Genomic DNA, 25,155 nt, shown 5'->3' with positions numbered 1-25,155 from the left:
AAGACTTTTCTTTGCCTTCCATCACGGTGAGGGTGTGCCTGGAGGAATCACTGTGATGGTTGTTTGTGTTAAAATTATAATTGTGTGTCTTGTGCTCTTTATTGTTTATTGTTTGTGACTGCATGGTAACGACAATTTCATTCAAATCTATTTTTGAATGACAATAAAAGCAATTTGATTTGATTGAATTGATTTGGTGGAGCTGCCGGTCACTCAGTCGCCGCCAGGTGGCAGCGCCGCGGAGCGATGACGGCAGCGGTGCGGAGCAACGACGTCAGCGATGACGTAAGGGTGGTGGGTAGGCCCCAACCCCAACCCCGACCCCGACCCCGGAAGCGGAAGCGGCAGCGGCAGCGGCTGGGGGCGGCCATGAGCGGCGGCGTGGAGACGGTGATGGAGACGAAGACGGAGACGGAGACGGTGACGGAGACGAAGATGGAGACCAAGGGCTCGGCGAAGGCGAAGGGGAAGAGGAAGGGGCGGCGGGAGCCCGAGCCTGAGCCCGAAGCCCCGCAGCCGGCGGCCCCCGAGCCCGAGTTCCAGTTCCCGCCCAACTTCAACGTGTCCGAGATCAAGAACAAGCAGCGGCGACAACTGATGTACCAGCGGTGGCGGCGGATCCAGCGCAAGGTCAGTGGCACTGGTAGAGGGGGGCACTGGGGTAGAGGGGCACTGGGGTAGAGGGGGGCACTGGGGTAGAGGGGGCACTGGGGTAGAGGGGGCACTGGGGTAGAGGGGGCACTGGGGTAGAGAGGGTAGAGGGGGGCACTGGGGTAGAGGGGGCACTGGGGTAGAGGGGGCACTGGGGTAGAGAGGGTAGAGGGGGGGCACTGGGGTAGAGGGGGCACTGGGGTAGAGGGGGCACTGGGGTAGAGGGGGGCACTGGGGTAGAGGGGGCACTGGGGTAGAGGGGGCACTGGGGTAGAGAGGGTAGAGGGGCACTGGGGTAGAGGGGGCACTGGGGTAGAGGGGGCACTGGGGTAGAGGGGGGCACTGGGGTAGAGGGGGCACTGGGGTAGAGGGGCACTGGGGTAGAGGGGGCACTGGGGTAGAGGGGGGCACTGGGGTAGAGGGGGCACTGGGGTAGAGGGGGCACTGGGGTAGAGAGGGTAGAGGGGGCACTGGGGTAGAGGGGGCACTGGGGTAGAGGGGGCACTGGGGTAGAGGGGGGCACTGGGGTAGAGGGGGCACTGGGGTAGAGGGGCACTGGGGTAGAGGGGGCACTGGGGTAGAGGGGGCACTGGGGTAGAGGGGGCACTGGGGTAGAGGGGGCACTGGGGTAGAGGGGGCACTGGGATAGAGGGGGCACTGGGGTAGAGGGGGCACTGGGGTAGAGGGGGCACTGGGGTAGAGGGGGCACTGGGGTAGAGGGGGGCACTGGTAGAGGGGGGCACTGGGGTAGAGGGGCACTGGGGTAGAGGGGGCACTGGGGTAGAGGGGGCACTGGGGTAGAGGGGCACTGGGGTAGAGGGGCACTGGGGTAGAGGGGGCACTGGGATAGAGAGGGCACTGGGGTAGAGGGGGGCACTGGGGTAGAGGGGGCACTGGGGTAGAGGGGGCACTGGGGTAGAGGGGGGCACTGGGGTAGAGGGGCACTGGGGTAGAGGGGGGCACTGGGGTAGAGGGGGCACTGGGGTAGAGGGGGGCACTGGGGTAGAGGGGGCACTGGGGTAGAGGGGGGCACTGGGGTGGAGGGGGCACTGGGGTGGAGGGGGCACTGGGACGGAGGGGGCACTGGGGTGGAGGGTGCACTGTGGTGGAGGGGCACTGGTGGAGGGGCACTGGGGTAGAAGGGGTGGAGGGGGCACTGGGGTGGAGGGGGCACTGGGGTGGAGGGGACACAGGTAGACGGGGCACTGGGGTAGAGGGCGCACTGAGGTGGAGCGGGTAGAGTGCCCACTGGAGTCAGTGGGCACTGGGTAGAGGGGGCACTGGCGTCGGGGGGCATTGGGTTCTGGAATTAAAGGGTTTTAGGGTCAATTGGTTTGGGGGTCATCGCATCAGGGGTCAGAGTTCAATGTATTAGGGGGTCTGCTGAGGGAGAGTCCGGGATCATTGGGATCTGGGGTCAGAGTTTACTGCGTCGGATCAGGATTGGGGGGGGGGGGGTTCAGGGGCCACTAGGGTCTGCGGTTAGAATGAGCGGAGTGTGGGGGATCAATGAGATCAGTGGTTGGGACGAGGGAGGTGTTCAGAGCCATTGGGGTCTGGAGTGGGAGCATTAGGAACTGCAGATGCTGGTTTATACCGAAGATAGACACAAAATGGCGTTAAGAAGGGTCTCGACCCGAAACGTCACCCACTCCTTTTCTCCTGAAATGTTGCCTGTCGCTCTGAGTTACTCCAGCATTTTTGCATCTATCAACATTGAGATTAGAGTCAGTTTGCATTCTCTGATCTCGCGGAGAGAAATTGCGGAGACACAAGACACTGCCAATGCTAGAATCTTGAGCAAAGAAACAGACTGCTGGAGGAGTCATTGCTTGTGGAGAGAAATTGACACAGTTTATGTTTGGAACTTTCCTCAAACTGAAACTGTGGAGGTCCCTGCAGAGGTATTTGCTTCATCGTTAGCTGCAAGTGAAGTTCAGGAAGGCTGGCAGGTAGCTCCTGTTGCGCCATTTTTTAAGAAGAGCAGTAAGTACAAGGCAGGGAACTACAGGCCGGTGAGTCTGAAATCAGCGGTGGGAAAGCTACTGGAGGACGGGCCGAGGGACGGGATCTAGCAGCAGATGGTTGACAAGGACTAGTTAGAGATAGTCAGCACAGCTTTGTGTGGGAGATCACGTCTCCCAATTCTTTTGGAGTAACCAAAAGTCTGAAGATGGGTCTCGACCCGAAACGTCGCCCATCCATGTTCTCCAGAGATGCTGCCTGACCCGCTGAGTTACTCCAGCACGCTGTGAAACGTCACCTGTCCATGTTCTCCAGAGATGCTGCCCGACCCGCTGAGTTACTCCACCACTTTGGGCTCTTCTGTCGAATAACTAAGGGATTGATGGAGAGAGTGTGCACCTGGGTAGCAGAGGGGAAGGGGTTAAAGGCAAGGGGGGGAACATTGGTTCATTCTCATGGGAACAAATGAAGTGAAATCTAATTCATGGCACATTAGATTTAGTTTGGAATTGCAATGGTTGCCTTTGGGATGGGGCGGGGAGGTAGAGTCTGGGGCTCAGATACCAGTTGGCAGGTGGGATGGGTGATGCTCCGGGCTCCGAGGAGGGTTCCCTGTTGGTGCCAGAAAAGTGAGGAGAGTGCTGGAGGATGGCGAGCTGCTGGAGGGAGAAAGGAGGGTGGGGACAGGATAGCCGTGCAGGAGAAGGAAGCACCTGAGTGTAAACAGGAGGGGAAACGTGGAGAGGAGTGGTGAAGTGCACGTAGGGGGAGAGCGGTGCATATAGAAGGGGGGGGCAAGAGCAGAGGGAGGAAAGGAGTATCTTGTGGGAAGGAGAGGGAAGAGGAGTGAATGTAGGGGAGTGGGGAAACAGGAATGCCTGTAGAGTGAGTGGAGGCGAGGGGAGTGACTACAGAGTGAGTGGAGGCGAGGGGAGTGACTATAGAGTGAGTGGAGGCGAGGGGAGTGAGTATTGAGTGAGGGGAGGCGAGGGGAGTGAGTATTGAGTGAGGAGTGAGTATTGAGTGAGGGGGGTGAGTATAGAGCGTGGGGAGGTGTTGCCGAGGGAGGTGACACTGAGCCTGTCTGTGGGTGAGGGGGTAAGACAGGAGGCATCAGTCACGAGGGGAGACTGATCTGTTTGTGTGTTTGTGAGGGTGCTGCCAGCGAGGGAGGGGGGACAGATTGCGGGGAGCGTGGGTGGGCAGAGGTTGCTGCAGGAGTAGGGGGCAGTAACGAGCAGACCACAGGTAAGGGGCTGGTGCAGAGTCCCAGTCCGTCCGGGCTGATGTGTTGATGCTTTGAACAGTTCCGCTCGTGTTTCCCTGCACTCCCGCCAGTTTTATTGACGTGCTGAGTCCGACCAGCTGCTTGCCATTTGCCACCCTGGATTTTAGTGTTGGTTTTAATCTATAATTTTACATTAGCGAGGCAGCTGTTTGGATAAAGTCACGATTAAGCAGCTAGATCTGACTTTGATTCCTCTGTTTTTATCGGAGAGTGGCAGCTGTTGCTATTGACATGAATTGTGAGAAGCAAGACAAACAGAGATCTGCCTTCAGCTCGTGTGCTGTGGGGCAGGATGTGTTGTCACTTGCTTTGGCAGTGGAAGGCAGCTCGGGATTTATCTTCCAACTAGCTGCTGTTGCACGTTACCTGAGTTACGTTGGTCTGGGACTACTCACATCCCGAAGGATGGTGTACATGCTGTGAAACAGTGGGGCGCACGGTGGCGCAGCGGGTAGAATTGCTGTCACACAGCGCTAGCGACCTGGGTTTGATCCTGGCTACGGGTGCTGTGTGTACGGAGTTTGCACGTTCTCCCCATGACTGCGTGGGTTTTCACCAGGTGCTCCGGTTTCCTCCTGCACTCCAAAGGCGTCCAGGTTTGTAGGTTAATTGGCTTTAGTAAAGATTGTAAATTGTCCCTAGTGTATAAAACAGTGCTAGTGTCCGACGATCTCTGGTCAGCACAGACTCGGTGGGCCGAAGGGCCTGTTTCCATGCTGTATCTCCAAACTAAACTAAAAATATCCACTTCCTGTTTTTATCAGTTTCATTAGACAAAGTTCTCCTGGTTTCCTCACAATGTGTGTTGGTGACCATCTTTTATTTAAGGCCATTGGAGTTGGCCCCTCACCAATGAGAGGAAATGATTTCCAAAGATCTCGCAGGGCGACTTTGCAGGCTTCTGGGTTGTAGAGAGACCTCAGCAGTGTTGAAAAGTCAGTCTAGTTGCTTCTGCGAATGTTTCTTCCAACGGCGCCAGTTTGTTTGCATACTATTGAGATAATCTGACAGTATAATTATACTGTGGGCCAGAGTTCAGGAGAGCCGGTTTTTGAGCATTGCTTGTGAGGCTTTGGAATGCATTTCTGGAACTCGCGACTGAGGCAAAGGTTGTGTTGAGCTTTCCGGATTGGGTTGGATAAGTATTGAAGAAGGGTAAACGGTTTTGGAGATGGACATGCAGAAGAAATTACGATTAATGCCCAAACAAAAATGGGCGGCACGGCGGCTTAGCGGTAGAGCTCCTGACTGCGGGCGCTGTCTGTAAGGAGTTTGTACGTTCTCTCCATGACCCACGTGGGTTTTCTCTGAGATCTTCGGTTTCCTCCCACGCTCCGAAGACGTGCAGGTTTGTAGGTTAATTGGCTTGGTATAAATGTAAAATTGTCCCAAATATGTAGGATAATGTCAGTGTGTGGGAATCGTTAGTCGTTGTGGACGCAGTGGGCCGTATGGTCTGTTTCCACGCTGTATCTCTAAACTAAATTAAACAAAAGATAGATGAACTGTTACGGTGAACAAGAGGCACAAGGAACTGCAGATGCTGCTTTACCAAAAAAAAATCACAAAGTGCTGGAGTAACTCAGAGGGTCAGGGAGCATCTCTGGAAAACATGGATAGGTAGCCAATTTCCTTGCAAAGTTTCCTCCATGATGCCTACATTTTGGAGTGTGGAAGGATTGCTGTCATTTTTAAGTATTTTTAGTGTAGTTATTTTTAGGAGGTGGTTCTGGTTATTTTCAACATGCTATGTTAGTAACAGCCTGCGTCGTGTCTTTTGGAACAGATATAAGATTACTTCAAAAGCAATGAAGGTTTTCTGTGTGTCAGGATAGTGGGAAGTACAATGTGACCCTTGCATCTCCTCAGTGAAAAGACTTTCACTGTACCTCGGTACATGTGACAATGAAGTGACATTGAGTTGAAAGTACCATTGAAAGAAACTTCATTGCTTCTGATGCCTTTTGGGACATAAAGGGTTGATAAAGGTTCATTCAGGCTTAACGTAAATGCAACTCTTTCAGCTTAAAGACATGCTTGCTGACTTGTGCAATAGATGGACACAAAATGCTGGAGTAGCTCAGCGTGTCAGACAGCATCTCTGGAGAAAAGGAATAGGTGATGTTTCGGGTCAATCCCCATAGTTAACCCAAGCCTAAATTCAGCATCTTTCCTACTCAACCATTGTAGCACTGGTTTGTAGCATTGTAGCACTTTGCAGTTGATGTTCTCCATGGGGCAGTAAGAGTGCTGACTCTCACTACTGTCAGTCCTACCAAGCTGCCTCCAACGCTGCCTTTGAGAGGTGACTAACTGACGGGGTTCCAGTCTGGCTGGTGACGTTGGGTGTTGTGGGTCTTGGGCGGGTTTTGGCTGGGGAGTGGGTTTTGTGCCTCTTCTAACATTGCTTTTGTTTTATCTTTTCAGGAACAACTGGCGTCCAAAAAGAAGCGTCAGAAGGAGAGAGTGGCGCTCGGAGACAAGGTGACCGTCACGTAATGCGTGCTAGGAATGCACGGTGGTGCCGGGGGTTTGGGTACATGGCCAGGCCTGGAGCTTCAGGTCCCAGCGTAATGGTTCAGCGGGCAGTTTGATTAGTACGGCTGTACTAATTCATTGCCGCAGAAGGCCGTGGAGGAACATTTTTCAGGAACCTTGGCTTCGCATGCCAAGGTACCCCTGTTCCTCAATACTGTCCATAAATCTGCTGTTCATTTAACATTTCCCACCTTCACTGGTCCTCCCAGATTGCATGACCTCGCACCTAACGGAATCACATTCCCTTTGCCATTGCTCTGCCTATTTTACCAACTGATCAATATCTTCCTGTAACCTGAGTCTCCTCACTATCAACACCAGTCTTGGAATTATCTGCTAACCTACTGGTCTTCACCATTCATATCTAGATCGTTAATACATCGTACAGAGAGTAAGGATCCCACACTGAGTCATGTGCTGCAATATTGGTCATGGGCGTTCAATCATGACAATCCTCCATCATTCACTGCCTTGTATAGTGTGGAGGCTGGATCAGTGAATGTTTTCAGGACTGGTATAGAGGTGGTGGAGAGGAGCCAGGAGAGTTGAGTTGAGGCTTCCCGTCACATCAGATGTAATGTTAATGGCACAGGACGGCCAGTGAGAATTTGGATTCACTGTTAATGCTCGTTTAATTTAGTTCAGTTTAGAGATACAGTGTGGAAGCAGGCCCTTCGGCCCACCGGGTCCGCGCCGACCAGCGATCCCCGCCCACTAACAGTATCCTACACACACCAGGGACAATTTTTACATTTACCAAGCCAATTAACCTACATACCTGCACGTCTTTGGAGTGTGGGAGGAAACTGAAGATCTCGGAGAAACCCCACGCAGGTCACAGACGGCGCCCGTAGTCGGGATGGAACCCGGGTCTTTGGCGCAGCATCCGCTGTAAGGTAGCAACTCTACCGCTGCACCAGTGATAAAATTGTCACTCATATGTCTACGTGTGTCTTAACATGATTATGAATTTTGGTTCAAGGCTCCACCAAAAGAAGTCCCAAAGACGATCGAGAACCAGCGGGTTTACGATGAAACAGTGGTGGATCCGGACGATGAAGAGGTAATTATCTGAATGTTGACAATGTCGTGTAAAAGGATGCTGGCGTTATTGTTGGACGAACGAATGAATGAATGAATGTGTGAATGAATGAAACAATGAATGAATGATACTTTATTGTCACATGTGACAAGTCTCAGTGATATTCTTTGTTTTGCAAACCCAGGGTATGCAAAGAGTTGCCACATAAAGGACGCTGACAAAGTTACAAGCATCCTGCTCCGGGTTCTCCTTTGTTCCCCCCCCCCCCCCCCCCTCACGGCGATCCTACTTCAGTTCAGTTTAGTTTATAGTCACGTGAAAAGCTTTTGTTGCGTGCTAACCAGTCAGCGGAAAGGCAAGACATGATTACAATCGAGCCATTTACTGTGTACAGATACATGATAAGGGAGCAACGTTTAGTGCAAGGTAAAGCCAGCAAAGTCTGATCAAGGATAGCCCGAGGGTCACCAATGAGGTAGATAGTAGTTCAGCACTGCTCTCTGGTTGTGGTAGGATGGTTCAGTTGCCTGATAACAGCTGGGAAGAAACTGTCCCTGAATCTGGAGGTGTGCGTTTCCACACTCCTGTACATTTTGCCTGATGGGAGAGGGGAGAAGAGGGAGTGACCGGGGTGCGACTGGTCCTTGATTATGCTGCTGGCCATGCCGAGGTGCGGTTGGTTTGTTTGATGGTCTGGGCTGCAGCCACAATTTGCTACAATTTCTTGCTTGTTTCTACTGTTCAGTGCAACTCCCGCGGCCTTTTCCTCTCGACTCTCTCATTGACAGGATTGTCGTTATGCGTGGCGGAGAGTGGAGACCATCAGCTTCCTTTGTCCGGGCTGCTAGCCACAGCTTCAGAATAAAAGGACGTTCCTTTAGAAAGATGAGGAGCAATTTCTTTAGTCAGAGGATGGTGAATCTGTGCAATTCATTGCAACAGACGGCTGTGGAGGCCAAGTCAGTGGATATTTTTAAGGCAGAGATAGATAGATTCTTGATTAGTGCGGGTGTCAGGGGTTATGGGGAGAAGGCAGGAGAATGGGGTTAGGAGAGAGAGATAGATAGGCAATAGGTGCAGGAGTAAGCCATTCGGCCGTTCGAGCCAGCACTGCCATTCAATGTGATCATGACTGATCATTCTCAATCAGTACCCCGTTCCTGCCTACTCTCCATACCCCCTGACTCCGCTATCCTTAAGAGTTCTATCTAGCTCTCTCTTGAATGCATTCAGAGACTTGGCCTCCACTGCCTTCTGAGGCAGTGAATTCCGTAGATTTACAACTTCGACTGAAAACGTTTTTCCTCATCTCCGTTCTAAATGGCCTACCCCTTATTCTTAAACTGTGGTCCCTGGTTCTGGACTCCCCCAACATTGAGAACATGTCTCCTGCCTCTAACGTGTCCATCCCCTTAATAATCATATGTTTCGATAAGATCCCCTCTCATTCTTCTAAATTTCAGTGTATACAAGCCTAGCCGCTCCAGTCTTTCAACATATGAAAGTCCTGCCATGCCGGGAATTAACCTAGTAAACCTACGCTGCACGCCCTCAATAGCAAGAATATCCTTCCTCAAATTTGGAGACCAAAACTGCAACACTACTCCAGGTGCGGTCTCACTAGGGCCCTGTACAACTGCAGAAGGACCTCTTTGCTCCTATACTCAACTCCTCTTGTTATGAAGGCAAGCAGCAGCAGCAAGCAGCACCAAGCTGTGTTGCTTGGGAAGTAGTGTGTGGGGATTGTGTGGGGATAGTAAGGAGTAAGACCTGTGTGATCTCCCGGACTAGTTTCGATCGCCTAGCTTGGGGTCGGAGAGGAATTTCCCGGATTTTTTCCCAAATTGGCCTGGGTTTTTTATCCGGTTTTTCGCCTCTCCCAGGAGATCACTCAGTTCTTTTGGGTGAGCGATTGGAGCGGTTGGAGTAGCGGCCGGGCGGTAGGTTTAGTAACCGAGCGCGGGGCTTTGTTTGGAGAGTATGACTGCCAGGGCAGTTTTTTGTTCTGGGTGTCGGATGTGGGGAATCTGGGAGTCTGATAGTCTTCCAGACATCCACATCTGCGCCAGGTGTGACGAGATGGGGCTCCTAAGGGACCGTATTAGGAACCTGGAGCGGCAGATTGATGACCTCCGTCTGATCAGGGAGAGTGAGGAGGTTATAGATAGGAGTTACAGAGAGGTGGTCACTCCTAGACCACGGGAGGTAGACAAGTGGGTCACTGTTAGGGGGGGCAAGGAACAGAGGCAGGGACTAGGGAGTACCCCGGTGGCTGTACCCCTTGGAAATAAGTACTCCTGTTTAAGTACTGTTGGGGGGGACAGCCTACCTGGGGGCAACGGCGGTGCCCGGGCCTCTGGTAAGGAGTCCGGCCCTGTTGCTCAGAAGGGTAGGGAAAGGAAGAGGAGAGCAGTAGTAATAGGGGACTCTATAGTGAGGGGGTCAGATAGGCGTTTCTGTGGACGCAGTCGGGAGACCCGGATGGTGGTTTGCCTCCCTGGTGCCGGTGTCCGGGATGTGTCTGAGCGTGTCCAGGATATCCTGAAAGGGGAGGGAGAGGAGCCAGAGGTCGTGGTACATATAGGTACCAACAATATAGGTAGGATAAGGGAAGAGGTCCTGAAAGGAGAATTCAGGGGGCTAGGAAGAGAGTTAAAAAAAAGGACTTCCAAAGTAATAATCTCAGGCTTACTGCCTGTGCCACGCGATAGTGAGAATAGGAATGGAGTGAGGTGGAGGATAAATACGTGGCTGAGGAACTGGTGCAGGGAGCAGGGTTTCAAGTTTCTGGATCATTGGGACCTCTTCTGGGGGAAGTATGACCTGTACAAAAAGGACGGGTTGCATCTGAACCCGAGGGGAACCAATATCCTGGCGGGGAGATTTGCTAAAATAACTGCGGAGACTTTAAACTAGTACGGTTGGGGGGAGGGACTCAAACACAGATAGCTAATAGGCAGTGTGTGAGGCAGGAGGCAGAAAAGGGAAACACTCAGACCCAATATGTAGGAGAGAAAGAAGGGAAAAGAAATAAACTGAGAATAAGAAATAATGGGTCCCTTAAATGTATATATTTTAATGCTAGGAGCATTGTAAGAAAGGTGGATGAGCTTAGAGCCTGGATTGACATCTGGAAGTATGATGTTGTGGCGATCAGTGAAACATGGTTGCAGGAGGGTTGCGATTGGCAATTAAATATTCCAGGATTTCATTGTTTCAGATGTGATAGAATCGGAGGGGCAAGAGGTGGGGGTGTTGCATTGCTTGTCAGGGAGGATATCACAGCAGTGCTTTGGCAGGACAGACTAGAAGGCTCGATTAAGGAGGCTGTTTGGGTGGAACTCAGAAATGAGAAAGGTTTAGCAACACTTATAGGGGTGTATTATAGACCGCCAAATAGGGAACGAGAATTGGAAGAGCAAATATGTAAGGAGATAGCAGATATTAGTAGTAAGCACAGAGTGGTGATTGTGGGTGATTTCAATTTTCCGTATATAGACTGGGAATCACATTCTGTTAAAGGGCTGGATGGTTTGGAGTTTGTAAAATGTGTGCAGGATAGTTTTTTGCAGCAATACGTAGAGGTGCCTACCAGAGAAGGGGCAGTGTTGGACCTCCTGTTAGGAAATGAGATGGGTCAGGTGACGGAGGTATGTGTTGAGGAGCACTTTGGGTCTAGTGATCATAATGCCATTAGTTTCAATATCATTATGGAGAAGGTCAAATCTGGACCAAGGGTTGAGATTTTGGATTGGAGAAAGGCTAAATTTGAGGAGATGAGAAAGGATTTAAAAGGAGTGAAATGGAAATTGTTGTTTTATGAAAAGGATATAATAGAGAAATGGAGGATATTTAAAGGTGAAATTTTGAGAGTACAGAGTCTTTATGTCCCTGTTCGGTGGAAAGGAAAGAATAATAATTTGAAAGAGCCGTGGTTTTCCAGGGAAATTGGACACTTGGTTCGGAAAAAGAGGGAGATATACAATAAATATAAGCGGCAGGGAGTAAATGAGGTTCTTGAGGAATATAAAGAATGTAAAAGGAATCTTAAAAAGGAAATTAGAAAAGCGAAAAAAAGATATGAGGCTGCTTTGGCAAGTAATGTAAAAGTAAAATCCAAGGGGTTCTACAGATATGTCAATAGCAAAAGGATAGTGAGGGATAAAATTGGTCCATTAGAGAGTCAGAGTGGACAGCTATGTGCTGAGCCGGAAGAAATGGGGGAGATATTAAACAATTTCTTTTCTTCGGTATTTACCGAGGAGAAGGATATTGAATTATGTGAGGTAAGCGAAACAAGTAGATTAGTGATGGAAATTAGGAGGATTAAAGAAGAGGAGGTACGGATACTTTTGAAGAATATAAAAGTGGATAAGTCTCCAGGTCCTGATAGGATATTCCCTAGGACATTGAGGGAAGTTAGTGCAGAAATAGCAGGGGCTATGACGGAAATATTTCAAACGTCATTAGAAACAGGGATGGTGCCGGAAGATTGGCGCATTGCGCATGTTGTGCCTTTGTTTAAAAAAGGTTCTAAAAGTAAACCTAGCAATTATAGACCTATTAGTTTGACGTCTGTGGTGGGAAAATTAATGGAAAAGATACTTAGGGACAATATATATAATTATTTGGATAATCAAGGCCTGATTAGAAACAGTCAACATGGATTTGTGCCTGGAAGGTCATGTTTGACTAATCTTCTTGAATTTTTTGAAGAGGTTACCAGGGAAATTGATAAGGGCAAGGCTGTGGATGTTGTCTATATGGACTTCAGTAAGGCATTTGACAAGGTTCCACATGGAAGGTTGATTAAGAAGGTTAAATCGTTGGGTATTAATAGTGAGGTTGCAAGATGGATTCAACAATGGCTGAATGGGAGATACCAGAGGGTAACGGTTGACAATTGTATGTCAGGTTGGAGGCCAGTGTCTAGTGGAGTGCCCCAAGGATCTGTGTTGGGTCCACTGTTGTTTGTCATTTACATTAATGATCTGGATGATGGTGTGGCAAATTGGATTAGTAAATATGCAGATGATACTAAGATAGGTGGAGTAGTTGATAGTGAGGTAGATTTTCAAAGTCTACAGAGAGACTTGGGCCTTTTGGAAGGGTGGGCTGAAAGATGGCAGATGGAGTTTAATGTTGATAAGTGTGAGGTGCTGCATTTTGGTAGGACAAATCAAAATAGGACGTACAGGGTAAATGGTAGGGAATTGAGGAATGCAGTGGAACAGAGGGATCTGGAAATAACTGTGCATTGTTCCCTGAAGGTGGAATCTCATGTGGATAGGGTGGTGAAGAAGGCGTTTGGTATGCTTGACTTTATAAATCAGAGCATCGAGTATAGAAGTTGGGATGTAATGTTGAAATTGTACAGGGCATTGGTGAGGCCGAATCTGGAGTATGGTGTGCAGTTCTGGTCGCCAAATTATAGGAAGGATGTCGACAAAATGGAGAGGGTACAGAGGAGATTTACTAGAATGTTGCCTGGGTTTCAGCACTTAGGCTACAGAGAGAGGTTGAACAGGTTGGGTCTTTATTCTTTGGAGCGTAGAAGGTTGAGGGGGGACTTGATAGAGGTTTTTAAAATTTTGAGAGGGACGGACAGAGTTGACGTGGGTAGGCTTTTCCCTTTGAGAGTGGGGAAGATTCCAACAAGGGGACATAGCTTCAGAATTGAGGGACAAAGGTTTAGGGGTAACATGAGGGGGAACTTCTTTACTCAGAGGGTTGTGGCTGTATGGAATGGGCTTCCGGTGGAAGTGGTGGAGGCTGGCTCGATTTTATTATTTAAGAGTAAATTGGATAGGTATATGGATAAGAGGGGATTAGAGGGTTATGGTCTGAGTGCAGGTAGATGAGACTAGGTCAGGGAGAATGGTCGGCGTGGACTGGTAGGGCCGGACAGGCCTGTTTCCATGCTGTAGTTGTTATATGTTATTCTATCGGCTTTCTTCACTGCCTGCTGTACCTGCATGCTTCCTTTCAGTGACTGATGCACCAGGACACCCAGATCTCGTTAAACTTCCCCTTTTCCCAACTTGACACCATTCAGATAATAATCTGCCTTCCTATTCTTACCACCAAAGTGGATAACCTCACACTTATCCACATTAAATTGCATCTGCCATGCATCCGCCCACTCACACAACCTGTCCAAGTCACCCTGCAACCTCATAGCATCATCCTCACAGTTCACACTGCCACCCAGCTTTGTATCATCTGCAAATTTGCTAATGGTACTTTTAATTCCTCCATCCAAGTCATCCAAGATCAGCGATGATTGAATGGCGCAGTAGACTTGATGGACCGAATGGTCTAATTCTGCTCCTAGGATTTATGAACTCTGCTTTTGAAGGCATCAGTGCCTTTGCAAGGCCACCAGCACAATCAAGAACCAGCACTGATTGAATGGCGGTGTAGGCGTGATGGGCCGAATGGTCTAATTCTGCTCATAGAACTTATGAAGAGATGAGGGTGTGCTGACTTCTCCCGTCAGCCACTTTTCTAATATAAAAGCACTTTAAATTCAAAACAGGTACTTCAAAGTGTGACAAATATGTTCTTCACCTTCAAGGGGGTGGGGGTTCTGGTACAAAATGTTCTGGTCAGGGTCATGCTGCTATCAGGCAACTGAACCATCCTACCACAACCAGAGAGCAGCGCCGAACTACTATCTACCTCATTGGTGACCCTCGGACTATCCTTGATCGGACTTTGCTGGCTTTACCTTGCACTAAACGTTACTGCTTTATCCTGTATTTGTACACTGTAACTGGCTCGATTATAATCGTGTACAGGTGCTCCTACACTTATGATGGGGTCACGTTCCGAGAAACCCATCGTAAACCGATAATATCGCGCGTCGATATGCATTTAATACACGCAATCACGTGGCCGGAAGCGAGCTGCGGCTCGCTGCCGTTTGCACCATCGCAAAGTCGACGTATCGCAAGTGGAAGCATCGTAAGGCGGGGAGCATCTGTATTGTCTCTTTGCTGACCGCTTAGCACGCAACAGAAGCTTTTCACTACCGTTCAACTAAACTGGACTGACTGAGGGAGGAAGCGGAATGTGAATTGAAAATGAAATCAACTCCTCCACAGGTGGCTTTCGATGAAGCGACTGATGAGTTTTCGTCCTACTTCAGCCGGGAGACGACCCCTATGATTCTCATCACAACGTGTGATAGACCTCGAGGGGTATGTGAAAGAAATGAACGCGTAACAGAACCGGCTTTCAAAACATAGAAAATAGGTGCAGGCGGAGGCCATTTGGGCTTGGAATTGTAAAGGAGAAATATTGACCAACCCACGTCATAATGTAATGCGATCTGTCACAATATAGAGGTGTATAAAATCATGAGAGGAATAGATCAGGTAGACTCTTGCCCAGACTCGGTGAATTGATGACCAGAGGATATACGTTAAGGTGAAGGGGAAAAGATTTCATAGGAATCTGAGGGGTAACCTTAACGCACAAAGGGGTGGTGGGTGTATGGAACGAGCTGCCAGAGGAGTCAATATCAATAGTCAATAGTCGTTTATTTGTTACATACACATAAATGTGTAGTAAAATGAAACATTACCCGCAGTTGAACAATAAGACCAATAAGATTAATCAATAAAAATGCAATAACACATACAATCACAACTAACACCAAACAAAAAGAAACATCCATCACAGTGAGTCTCCTCCAGTCCCTCCTCACTGTGATGGAAGGCCAGAATGTCTTTTTCTCTTCCCTGCCGTCTTGTCCCGCGGTCAGGCTGTTGGAGTTGCCACGTCGGGGCGGTCGGGGCTCCCGATATTGAAGCCCCCGCTGGGCGGTGAAAAAAAATCCCGCGGCCTATTTCAGGCCGTGCCGGATGGTGAAAGGTCCGTGGCGGGCCGACCCAAGCCCCGCGATTCGGGGCGGGCGGACACGTTGCCGCTGCCGGAGCTACCGATGTCGGCCCCCATCCAGGGGCCTGCGGGCTTCCGACGTCCACGCGGCCTGCGCCGGAGCCTCCGGAGACGAGTCGCAGCCGTTCCCGCAGCATTCGCAGGCAGCCAGCGCCGCAGGTGGTGAGTCCGGACCGCGGGCTCTGCGGACCAGAGACCCAGGTGGTCCCAGGTGCATGGCCGGTGGTAGGCCGCAACGGGAACGGAGACACGATACAGAACACAGGTCGCGTCTCCGTTCTGGAGAGAGAATGTTACAGTTACAGTTCCCGTTGAGGCTGGGACTATCCCAACGTTTAAGAAACAGTTGGACAGGTACATGGATAGGACAGGTTTAGAGGGATATGGGCCAGGTGGGATGAGTGTAGATGGGACATGTTGGCCGGTGGGGGCAAGTCAGACTGAAGAAGGGTCTCGACCCGAAAGGTCACCCATTCCTTCTCTCCTGAGATGCTGCCTGACCTGCTGAGTTACTCCAGCATTTTGTGAATAAAGTTGGCCTTAGCATCATTTTCAGAAGAGACATTGTGGGCCGAAGGGCCTGCTCCCGCCCTGTGCTGTTCTATGTTCTATTGGGTGATAACATCAGTGAAGATCGCGGGCAATTTGCTAGCTAATCAAGCTTGGTGCCCATTCTGTGGAGAGTGGGTGAGAAAGTGGGATAATATTGAGCTCATGTGAATGGGTGATCAATGGTTAATGAAATGAACCGCCATCTTTGCTCCTGGCAGTAATGTCATTGCCCCTATCCTGGCCACTGCCATGCCTTGAACAAAGTTGTGATTGGGACAGCAAGGTGGCGCAGCGGTAGAGTTGCTGCCTTGTAGCGCCAGCGACCCGGGTTCCATCCTGACTACGGGCGCTGTCTGTACAGAGATTGTACGTTCTCCCTGTGATCGCGTGGGTTTTCTCCGCAATCTCCGGTTACCTCTACACCCAAAAGACGTGGGTTAATTGGCTTGGTATAATTGTAAATTGTCCCCAGTATGTGCTAATAGTGTTAGTGTGCGGGGATCGCTGGTCGGCGGAGACAGTGGGCCGAAGGGCCTGTTAACGCATATACCTCTAAACTAAACTAAATTGGAAAAAAAAGCTTTTAAAATATCTGTAAGAAGGAACTGCAGATGTTGGTTTAAAAAGAAAGACAAAAAGCTGGAGTTGCTCAGTGGGACAGGCAGCATTTCTGGAGAGAAGGAATGGGTGACGTTTCGGATCGAGACCCTTCTTCCGTCTGAAGCAGGATCTCGACCCGAAAAGTCACGCATTCCTTCTCTCCAGAGATTCCGCCTGTCCCGCTGAGTTACTCCAGCTTTTTGTTCCTATCTTCTTTTTACATACCTGGTGTGTTTGATTTTCAGAAAACAGTGAGGCTGTGTGAGCAGCTGTCAAAGATCGTCCCAAATTCACACGTGTACTACCGCAGGGGCCTGGCTCTGAAGAAGGTCATTCCACAGTGCATCGCCAGAGGTTTCACCGACCTGCTCGTCATTAATGAAAATCGGAAAATACCGAGTATCCTTCACTTCCGAGTTTGCTGCCAGTTGCATTTAGTTTCCTCCGGGATTTCGATACAAACGCCTCACGTTTTACCTGTTTCCATGCTGTATAACTCCGTGACTTCCTTAAACTGGCCATGATGTGCTTGGACCACGCCATTGCAGGAGAAAGCTGTTGTCCTCGGCTGTAAAGTTGATGCAAATAGGGAGAGGTTCTGCAGAGAAGTCCGTAAGAAACAGAAACTTAGAAAATAGGTGCAGGAGTAGGCCATTCGGCCCTTCGAGCCTGCATCGCCATTCAATATGATCATGGCTGATCATCTAAAATCAGTACCCCTTTCCTGCTTTTTACCCCATATCCCTTGATTCCGTTAGCCCTAAGAGCGAAATCTAACTCTCTCTTGAAAACATCCAGTGATTTGGCCTCCACTGCCTTCTGAGGCGGAGAATTCCACAGATTCACAACTCTGGGTGAAAAGGTTTTTCCTCGTCTCAGTCCTAAATGGCCTCCCCCTTATTCTTAAACTGTGACCCCTGGTTCTGGACTCCCCCCAACATCGGAAACATGTTTTTTCTGCATTTAGCCTGTCCAATCCATTAAGAATTTTATATGTTTCTATAAAATCCCCTCTCATCCTTCTACATTACAGTGAATACAAGCCCAGTCGACCCAGTCTTTCAGCTTACACGTGATAACACGCGTGCACATTGCAAATCCACAGCATCGCCTGATTGGAAAGAAGGGTGCAGAAAACTAGCGTGTTACATTAAATAGATTTGGTTGGGGTTAAATGCACTGACCGATCAGGTGAGAACATCACGTGCAGTAATAGTGGTATTGGACATGTGGAGCATGTGGAGTGACATGGTTTATATAGCGTGTCAGGCCCTGGGCAAATCAGTACCTCACTACGAATATATTGTGGTGTAATACTATTAATAAGTTTACCAAAAAAGCAGGGGTAACTCAGCGGGTCAGGCATCATCCCTGTAGAACATGGATAGGTGACGTTTCACAGAGTGCTGGAGTAACTCAGCGGGTCAGGCAGCATCCCTGGAGAACATGGATAGGTGACGTTTCACAGAGTGCTGGAGTAACTCAGCGGGTCAGGCAGCATCCCTGTAGAACATGGATAGGTGACGTTTTGGGACGAGACCATCAGACACAAAGTGCTGGAGTAACTCAGCGGGTCAGGCAGCATCTGTGGAGAACATGGATAGGAGACGTTTCACAGAGTGCTGGAGTAACTCAGCGGGTCAGGCAGCATCTCTGGAGAACATGGATAGGTGACGTTTCACAGAGTGCTGGAGTAACATAGATAGTTTCATTCCTCCTATCCAACTTTTATTTTTAAAGCAGAACACTAAATGCTGGAGTAACTGAGTTCCTCCAGCACTGTGTTTTTGCTCAACATTCCAACTTCAGCAGTTTGTTGTGTCTCCCCATGTTTTTTTTTTAAGCCTTGTTCCTTGCTCAACACTAAATAATCTTTAACACTGAGACTGTGTGTGCAATCATTTATGCTGGAAATCCTGTGAGTAGTTTTAGTTTAGTTTAGAGATGCAGCCCGGAAACGGGCTCTTCGGCCCACTGAGTCCGCGTCGACCAGCGATCCCCGCACGCAATACTATCCTACACACCCTGGGGGCAATTTATAATTTTACCAAAGCCAATTAGCCTACAAAACCTGTAGGTCTTTGGAGTGTGGGAGGAAGCCAGAGCACCCGGAGAAAACCCACGCGGTCAAGGGGAGAACGTACAAACTCCGTAGAGATGGCGCCAGTAGTTAGGATTGAGTCGGGTCTCTGGCGCTGTGAGGCAGCAACTTTAGCGTTGCACCACCGTGAGTAGTTCCAGTGCACAGTGATCCCTCATGGAGTATATAAACTCTCAACTGCACCATCTACTTGGAAATGTGCAGCCTTCCCAACTAAGGGGATTACGTGTAAATAGTATTATTTTCCTCAACCTAATACCATCGGATGGATTAATAGTTAGCCATCTTCCCAATGGACCTACAGCACATTTCAAGATGTCTAATGCCCGCCTGGCCAAGGAAATTAAGGTGAGAGACGGAATGAGATGAGATAATGAGCACTGACAAACATCTGTGGAGCTGATTTTAACGTTGCAATATTTGCTAGGTATATTAGTGTCAAGAATTCTTAGTGAATGACATCATGCTTGCTTTTATTTTTGTTATGCATTATTATATTATGCCATCTCAACCAATATCGCACAAATCTTCTGTATGAACTCACCAGGTCAGGCAGCATCTGTGGAGGGAAATGTCTGAAGAAGGGTCTCGACCCGAAATGTCACCCATTCCTTCTCTCCAGAGATGCTGCCTGTCCCGCTGAGTTACTCCAGCTTTTTTTGTGTATACCTTTGGTTTAAACCAGCATCTGCAGTTCCTTCTTACACATTTTCACAAGTGGCAGGAGCAGAATTAGGCCATTCGGCCCATCGTCTACTCCGCCATTCGATCATCACTTGTCTATCTTTCCGTCTTAACCCCATTCTCCTGCCTTCTCCCCATTACCCCTGGCACCCATACTAATGAAGAATCTATCTATCACCAGAGAAGACACCCAGCAATTGGTGATGTCCATGAATCACAGACTTCAAACAGTCATTGCATGCAAAGGATATGCAACAAAATACTGAACATGACTACTTTCATTTACATGACATTGCTGTGTCCCAAACATTATGGTGCCCTGAAATGGGGGTGGGGGGACTATGTATAAACACTGCTATAATTTCTACATGGTGAATACATTTCTACATTCTACATTTTTACGAGGATGTTGCCAGGACTAGAGGGTGTGAGCTACAGGGAGAGGTTGAGTAGGCTGGGTCTCTATTCCATGGAGCGTAGGAGAATGCGGGGAGATCTTATAGAGGTGTACAAAATCATGGGAGGAATAGATCGGGTAGATGCACAGTCTTTTACCCAGAGCAGGGGATTAGAGGACCTAGATCCAAGGGTTAACGTTTTCACACAGTGGGTGTATGGAAAAAAGCTGTCTGAGGAGGTAGTTGAGGCTGGGACTATCCCATCGTTTATGAAACAGTTGGACAGGTGCATGGATAGGACAGGTTTGGATGGTTATGGGCCAAGCGCAGGCAGATGGGACTAGGGTTGCTGGGACATTGTTGGCCGGTGTGGGCGTGTTGGGCGGAAGGGCCTGTTTCCACACTGTGTCACTCTATGACTCTATGGTGAAACCGAAATGTATAAAAATGGCCTTTATTAAAATCTGACAATATGCACTTTAATCACATGTGATTTTTTTTCTATTACAAACCTCAAATTGTGCAGAAAATAAGCAAATAACTACATGATGGGTCTTCGTCCCAAACAATGAGGGCACTCTATGTCCTCTGATTCTTAATTCCGCTTCTCTGGGTAAAAGACTTCCCCTGTGTTTTTATACACCTCTACATGAAACATCCCTCATCCTCCTGTGCTCTAAGTAATAAAGTCCTAACTTGTCCAACCTCTCCCTTTCCCCTCGGGCCCTTACGTTCTGGCAACATCTTTGTAAATCCTCTGTGCACTCTTTCTACTTATGTAGAAACATTGCCCTATTAAATCTTTCCCCTCTCATTTTAAACATACTTCCTCCAGTTCTTTCTTTCCCCTTTCCCCTTAAACCTGCACCCTCTAGTTCTTCATTCCACAACCCAGGGATTTTCTCTTTGTTATCGGGATCAAATATTTTAATTTATGGATATTTATTATATCAAGATTCAGAAGAGATGATTAACGAAGCGGTGATGGGAAAGGTTTGAGTATTTCCGGAGTTTATTCGTTTTCTTGCCTTTAGTGAGGGATCATGGCTGAATGATCTTTATTTGGCTGCAGCTGCCACACGTAAACTACACCGCTCAGCCAAAACATTATGACCACTGACAGACAGGCCAAGTGAATAACATTGATTATCTTGTTACAATGGCACCTGTCAAGGGGTGGGATATATTGTGAACAGTCAGTTCTTGAAGTTGATGTGTTGGATGCAGGAGAAATGGGGAGGAGTAAAGACCTGAGCGACTTTGTGTTCGAATTTGAGCGAATTTGGGCCAAATTGATATGGGTCAGAGCATCTCTGAAACGGCAAGGCTTGTGGGGTGCTCCCGGTCAGCAGTGGTGAGTACCGACCGACAGTGGTCCGAGGAGGGACAAACCACAAACCGGCGACAGACAGGGTGTTGGGCGCCCAAGGCTCATCGATGCGCGAGGGCAACGAAGGCTATCCCGTCTGGTCCGAACCGACAGAAGTTCGACTGGCACAAGTCACAGAAAATGTTAATGGTGGTCACGGGAGGAACGTGTCACAATACACAGTGCATCGCACCCTGCTACGTATGGGGCTGCACACGGAGGACCAACAGCATATTAGGCAGGTGGTCATAATGTTTGGGCTCATCAAGTCATAATGTTTTGGCTGATGGATGTATAATTAGATAACTGTCATGGTCTTCGTCACAGAGGAGAGGGCAGGAGTCCAAGCCAACCAAGCATTCTCCGGAGGTGATCCTGAATAACTTCTCCACTCGGCTGGGCCACAGCATTGGCAGAATGTTTGCTTCACTCTTCCCCTACAATCCCCAATTCCTGGGGCGGCAGGTGGCTACGTTCCACAACCAGCGGGACTATATCTTCTTCAGGTTCCACAGGTACGCTTCATCCGCACGCGTTAAACTGCACGGTGAACTTCATCAGCGCGCGTTACACTGCATGATGGCTTCTGCTGGTTTGCGTTGGAGTACGGGTTTTTACACAATCAGTGTATGGTGGCACAGGGGTAGAGCTGCTGCCGTACAGCGCCACAGACCCAGGTTCAATCCTGACAACAGGCCTGACTTACGGAGTTTGTACGTTCTCCCCGTGACCTGCGTGTGTTTACTCCGAGATCTTTGGTTTCCTCCCACACTCCAAAGACGTGCAGGTTTGTAGGTTAATTGGCTTCTGTAAATTGTCCCTACGGGGATCGCTGGTCGGCGCGGACTCGGTGGGCCAAAGGTCCTGTTTCCGTGCTGTATCTCTAAAACAAAAAACTAAAACAAAAGTCCCGACCCGAAACATCATCAGTCCATGTTCTCCAGAGATGCTACCTGACCCGCTGAGTTACTCCAGCACTTTGCGTCTAGGTAAACCAGCATCTGCAGTTCCGTGTTTCTACATTACACATGTGTGTGCACCTTTATATTTGTATCAGAATGGATATGACAGGCTTTTAAGTATGTTCATGTGTTTAATCATGCGTGAAAGAAACTTATTGATAAACTAATATCTAAAACCTTGTTTAGTTTAGAGATACAGTGCAGAAACAGGCCCTTCGGCCCACCAAGTCCACACTGACCAGCGTTCCCGGTACGCAAACACAACTCTACACACGCTAGGGACAATTTATAATTTTACCTAGCCAATTAGCCTACAAACCTGTACGTCTTTGGAGTGTGGGAGGAAACCGAAGCACCCAGAGAAAACCCACGCGGTCATGGGGAGAATGTACAAAGTCCATACATTCAGCACTCGTAGTCAGGATGGAACCCGGGCCTCTGGCACTGTGAGGCAGTGACTCTACCGCTGCACCACCTTGCCACCCAGCTAATCAGGAGACTGACAGTGGTTTTGTTTTTATAGGTATATATTTCGAAATGAGAAGAAAGTTGGTCTTGAGGAACTTGGGCCTCGTTTCACTCTGAAACTTCGATCTTTGCAGAAAGGGACATTTGATTCAAAGTATGGAGAGTATGAATGGGTCCACAAGGTCAGTGTGCAGACATTTCTGTTGCCTTGGCCTGCGTTTAAAATGCCTTTTTTGAAAGGATTTAATAAAAGTCAATTGTTTTATATTTATTGCTGTAGTCCATTTGATCCTTCCACTATTCTGTTCAGCCAAAATGTCATTCAGACACGAGTTGTCGAGTCGTGCAATGTGGAAACTGGCCCTTCGGCCCAATTTGCCCAAGATGTCCGATCTACACTCGACCCACCTGCACGCATTTGAGTTTAGTTTATTCAGTATAGTTTGTTCTCACGTGTACAGTGAAAAGCTTTTGTTGCGTGCTAACCAGTCAGCAGAAAGACAATACAAGATTACAATCAAGCAAATTACAGTGTAGGATGATTCAGCTGTCCGATAACAGTGGGAAGAAACTGTCCCTGAATCTGGAGGTGTGTGTTTTCACACAAATCGAGTGCATTTGGTCCATAATCCCTCTAAACCGTCGCTATCCATGTACCTGTCCAAAGTTATTTTATAGTACCTGCATCAACTACCTCCTCTGGCAACTCGTTCCATACACCCATCGCCCTCTGTGTGAACAGGATATTTTAAAGTTTAAGAAAGTAATGGTCAGGTTAATATTTAAAGTGAATGAATGAATTTACCCTGTATATTTTACTGAGGGGATATTTTGATATTGAGGTTGACTTTTTGCCATTTTAGTTTTCTACAACTGTACTGCAGTGTAGCTTATGCCAGACATGATTTGGCCATTCATGTATAGTCTAACTTACGATTCGTGATGTTGAGGGTTGAAACTCCACCACTGATTGGGAACATGGCTCTACCTCGGGCAGCACGGTGGCGCAGCGGTAGAGTTGCTGCCTTACAGCGCTTGCAGCACCAGAGACCCGGGTTCGATCCCGACTACGGGTGCTGGAGTTTGTGCGTTCTCCCCCGTGACCGCGTCGGTTTTCTCCGAGATCTTCGGTTTTCTCCGAGATCTTCGGTTTCCTCCAACACTCCGAAGGCGTGCAGGTTTGCAGGTTGATTGGCTCGGTGTAAATGTAAATTGTCCCAAACAGGTGCTCCTCAGCTCACGCTGGGTTATGTTCCGAGAAACCCATTGCAAACAGAAAATATTGTTAGTGGAAATGCATTTAATACACGCGATCACGTGGCCGGAAGCGAGCTGCGGGTCTCGCTACGGGTCGCTGCCGTTTGGACCATCGCAAAGTCGAAGCATCGTAAGCCGGGGAGCTCCTGTAGAGTGTCGCGTGGTGTTAATGTGCGGGGACCGCTGGGCAGTGCGGACTCGCTGGGCTGATGGGCCTGTATCTCTAAACTGAACTAAGTTAAACAATGGCGAGATCACAAAACATACTGTGCTCTTTAGTTGTGTGCTGCTGCTGATTTGTGTTTGCTCTTTCGCAGCGCCACGAGATGGACTCGAGCCGTCGGAAGTTCCACCTGTAAGGTGGAGCGCATGGGGACTGGACACTGCAGCTGTGGTGAGGTGGAGCGCTGGGACTGGACACTGCAGCCGTTGTGAGGTGGAGCGCATGGGGACTGGACACTGCAGCTATGGGGACTGGACACTGCAGCTGTGGTGAGGTGGAGCGCATGGGGACTGGACACTGCAGCTGTGGTGAGGTGGAGCGCATTGGGACTGGACACTGCAGGTGTGGTGAGGTGGAGCGCATTAGGACTGGACACTGCAACCGTGAGACAGCAGCCATTGTCACATCTTGAGTATTGTTGCACAACCTGAAGACCAACAGAACAGTCCTCCCAGTCCCCGTGCAACACCGGGGCTGTAAGAATGTGTCACGGATGAAGAAATGTTAGATTGCTGAATGCCCTGCAACGTTTTTGCTAAAAAGAACTTTCTTCTCGAAACTGGATGTTTCTCCCTGGAGTGTACCCGCTCTTCAAGTGTAAAGGGTACTTGAGCAAGAAACCAAGTGCTGGAGGAACTCAGCAAGTCAGGCAGCATCTGTGGAGGGAAGTGGACGGCTGACGTTTTGGGTCGGGGACCCTTCTTCAGGCTGGTGAAGGGTCCCAATCTGAAGCCTCGTCTGTGCCCAGTTCAGTTGAGGTACGAGGTACAGTCTGAAGAAGGGTCTCGTGCCGAAACGTCACCCATTCCTTCTCTCCTGAGATGCTGCCTGACCCGCTGAGTTACTCCAGCATTTTGTGAATAAACACCTTTGATTTGTACCAGCATCTGCAGTTATTTTCTTACACTAGAGGTACAGTGGAAAGCTTTTTGTCGCGTGCTAACCAGCCAGCGGAAAGACCATGCCCTCTACAGATGCTGCCTGACTCGCTGAGTTCCTCCAGCACTTTGTTTTTGACTCAAGATTCCAGCATCTGCAGTCTCTTGTGTCTCCCCATAAAGGACACCTTATAAATACTGCTTGTAAAAGGATTATAGTTTTGTGTCAATTAAATCATTAATTTAAATTTGCCCATTTTAGTTAGTTTTTTTG

The 25,155-nt window shown here is 49.0% G+C and overlaps 1 protein-coding gene across 1 annotated transcript; it reads left to right on the top strand.

Annotated features, from left to right (window-relative positions):
* The first annotated feature begins 268 nt into the window (after positions 1-268).
* rpf1 (ribosome production factor 1 homolog) lies at positions 269-25,125 on the top strand. Its single transcript, XM_078408123.1, has 9 exons — positions 269-630; positions 6,332-6,388; positions 7,425-7,505; positions 14,591-14,686; positions 16,787-16,940; positions 18,908-18,990; positions 21,421-21,608; positions 22,579-22,705; positions 24,098-25,125. Exons 1-9 carry the CDS (start codon positions 370-372, stop codon positions 24,137-24,139), a joined length of 1,089 nt encoding a protein of 362 aa, XP_078264249.1. The 5' UTR covers positions 269-369; the 3' UTR covers positions 24,140-25,125.
* Positions 25,126-25,155: the final 30 nt, after the last annotated feature.

This window comes from Rhinoraja longicauda, chromosome 11, assembly GCF_053455715.1.
Source record: "Rhinoraja longicauda isolate Sanriku21f chromosome 11, sRhiLon1.1, whole genome shotgun sequence".
Taxonomy (NCBI): Eukaryota; Metazoa; Chordata; class Chondrichthyes; order Rajiformes; family Arhynchobatidae; genus Rhinoraja; species Rhinoraja longicauda.
This window is presented reverse-complemented; position numbering and strand designations above follow the sequence as displayed.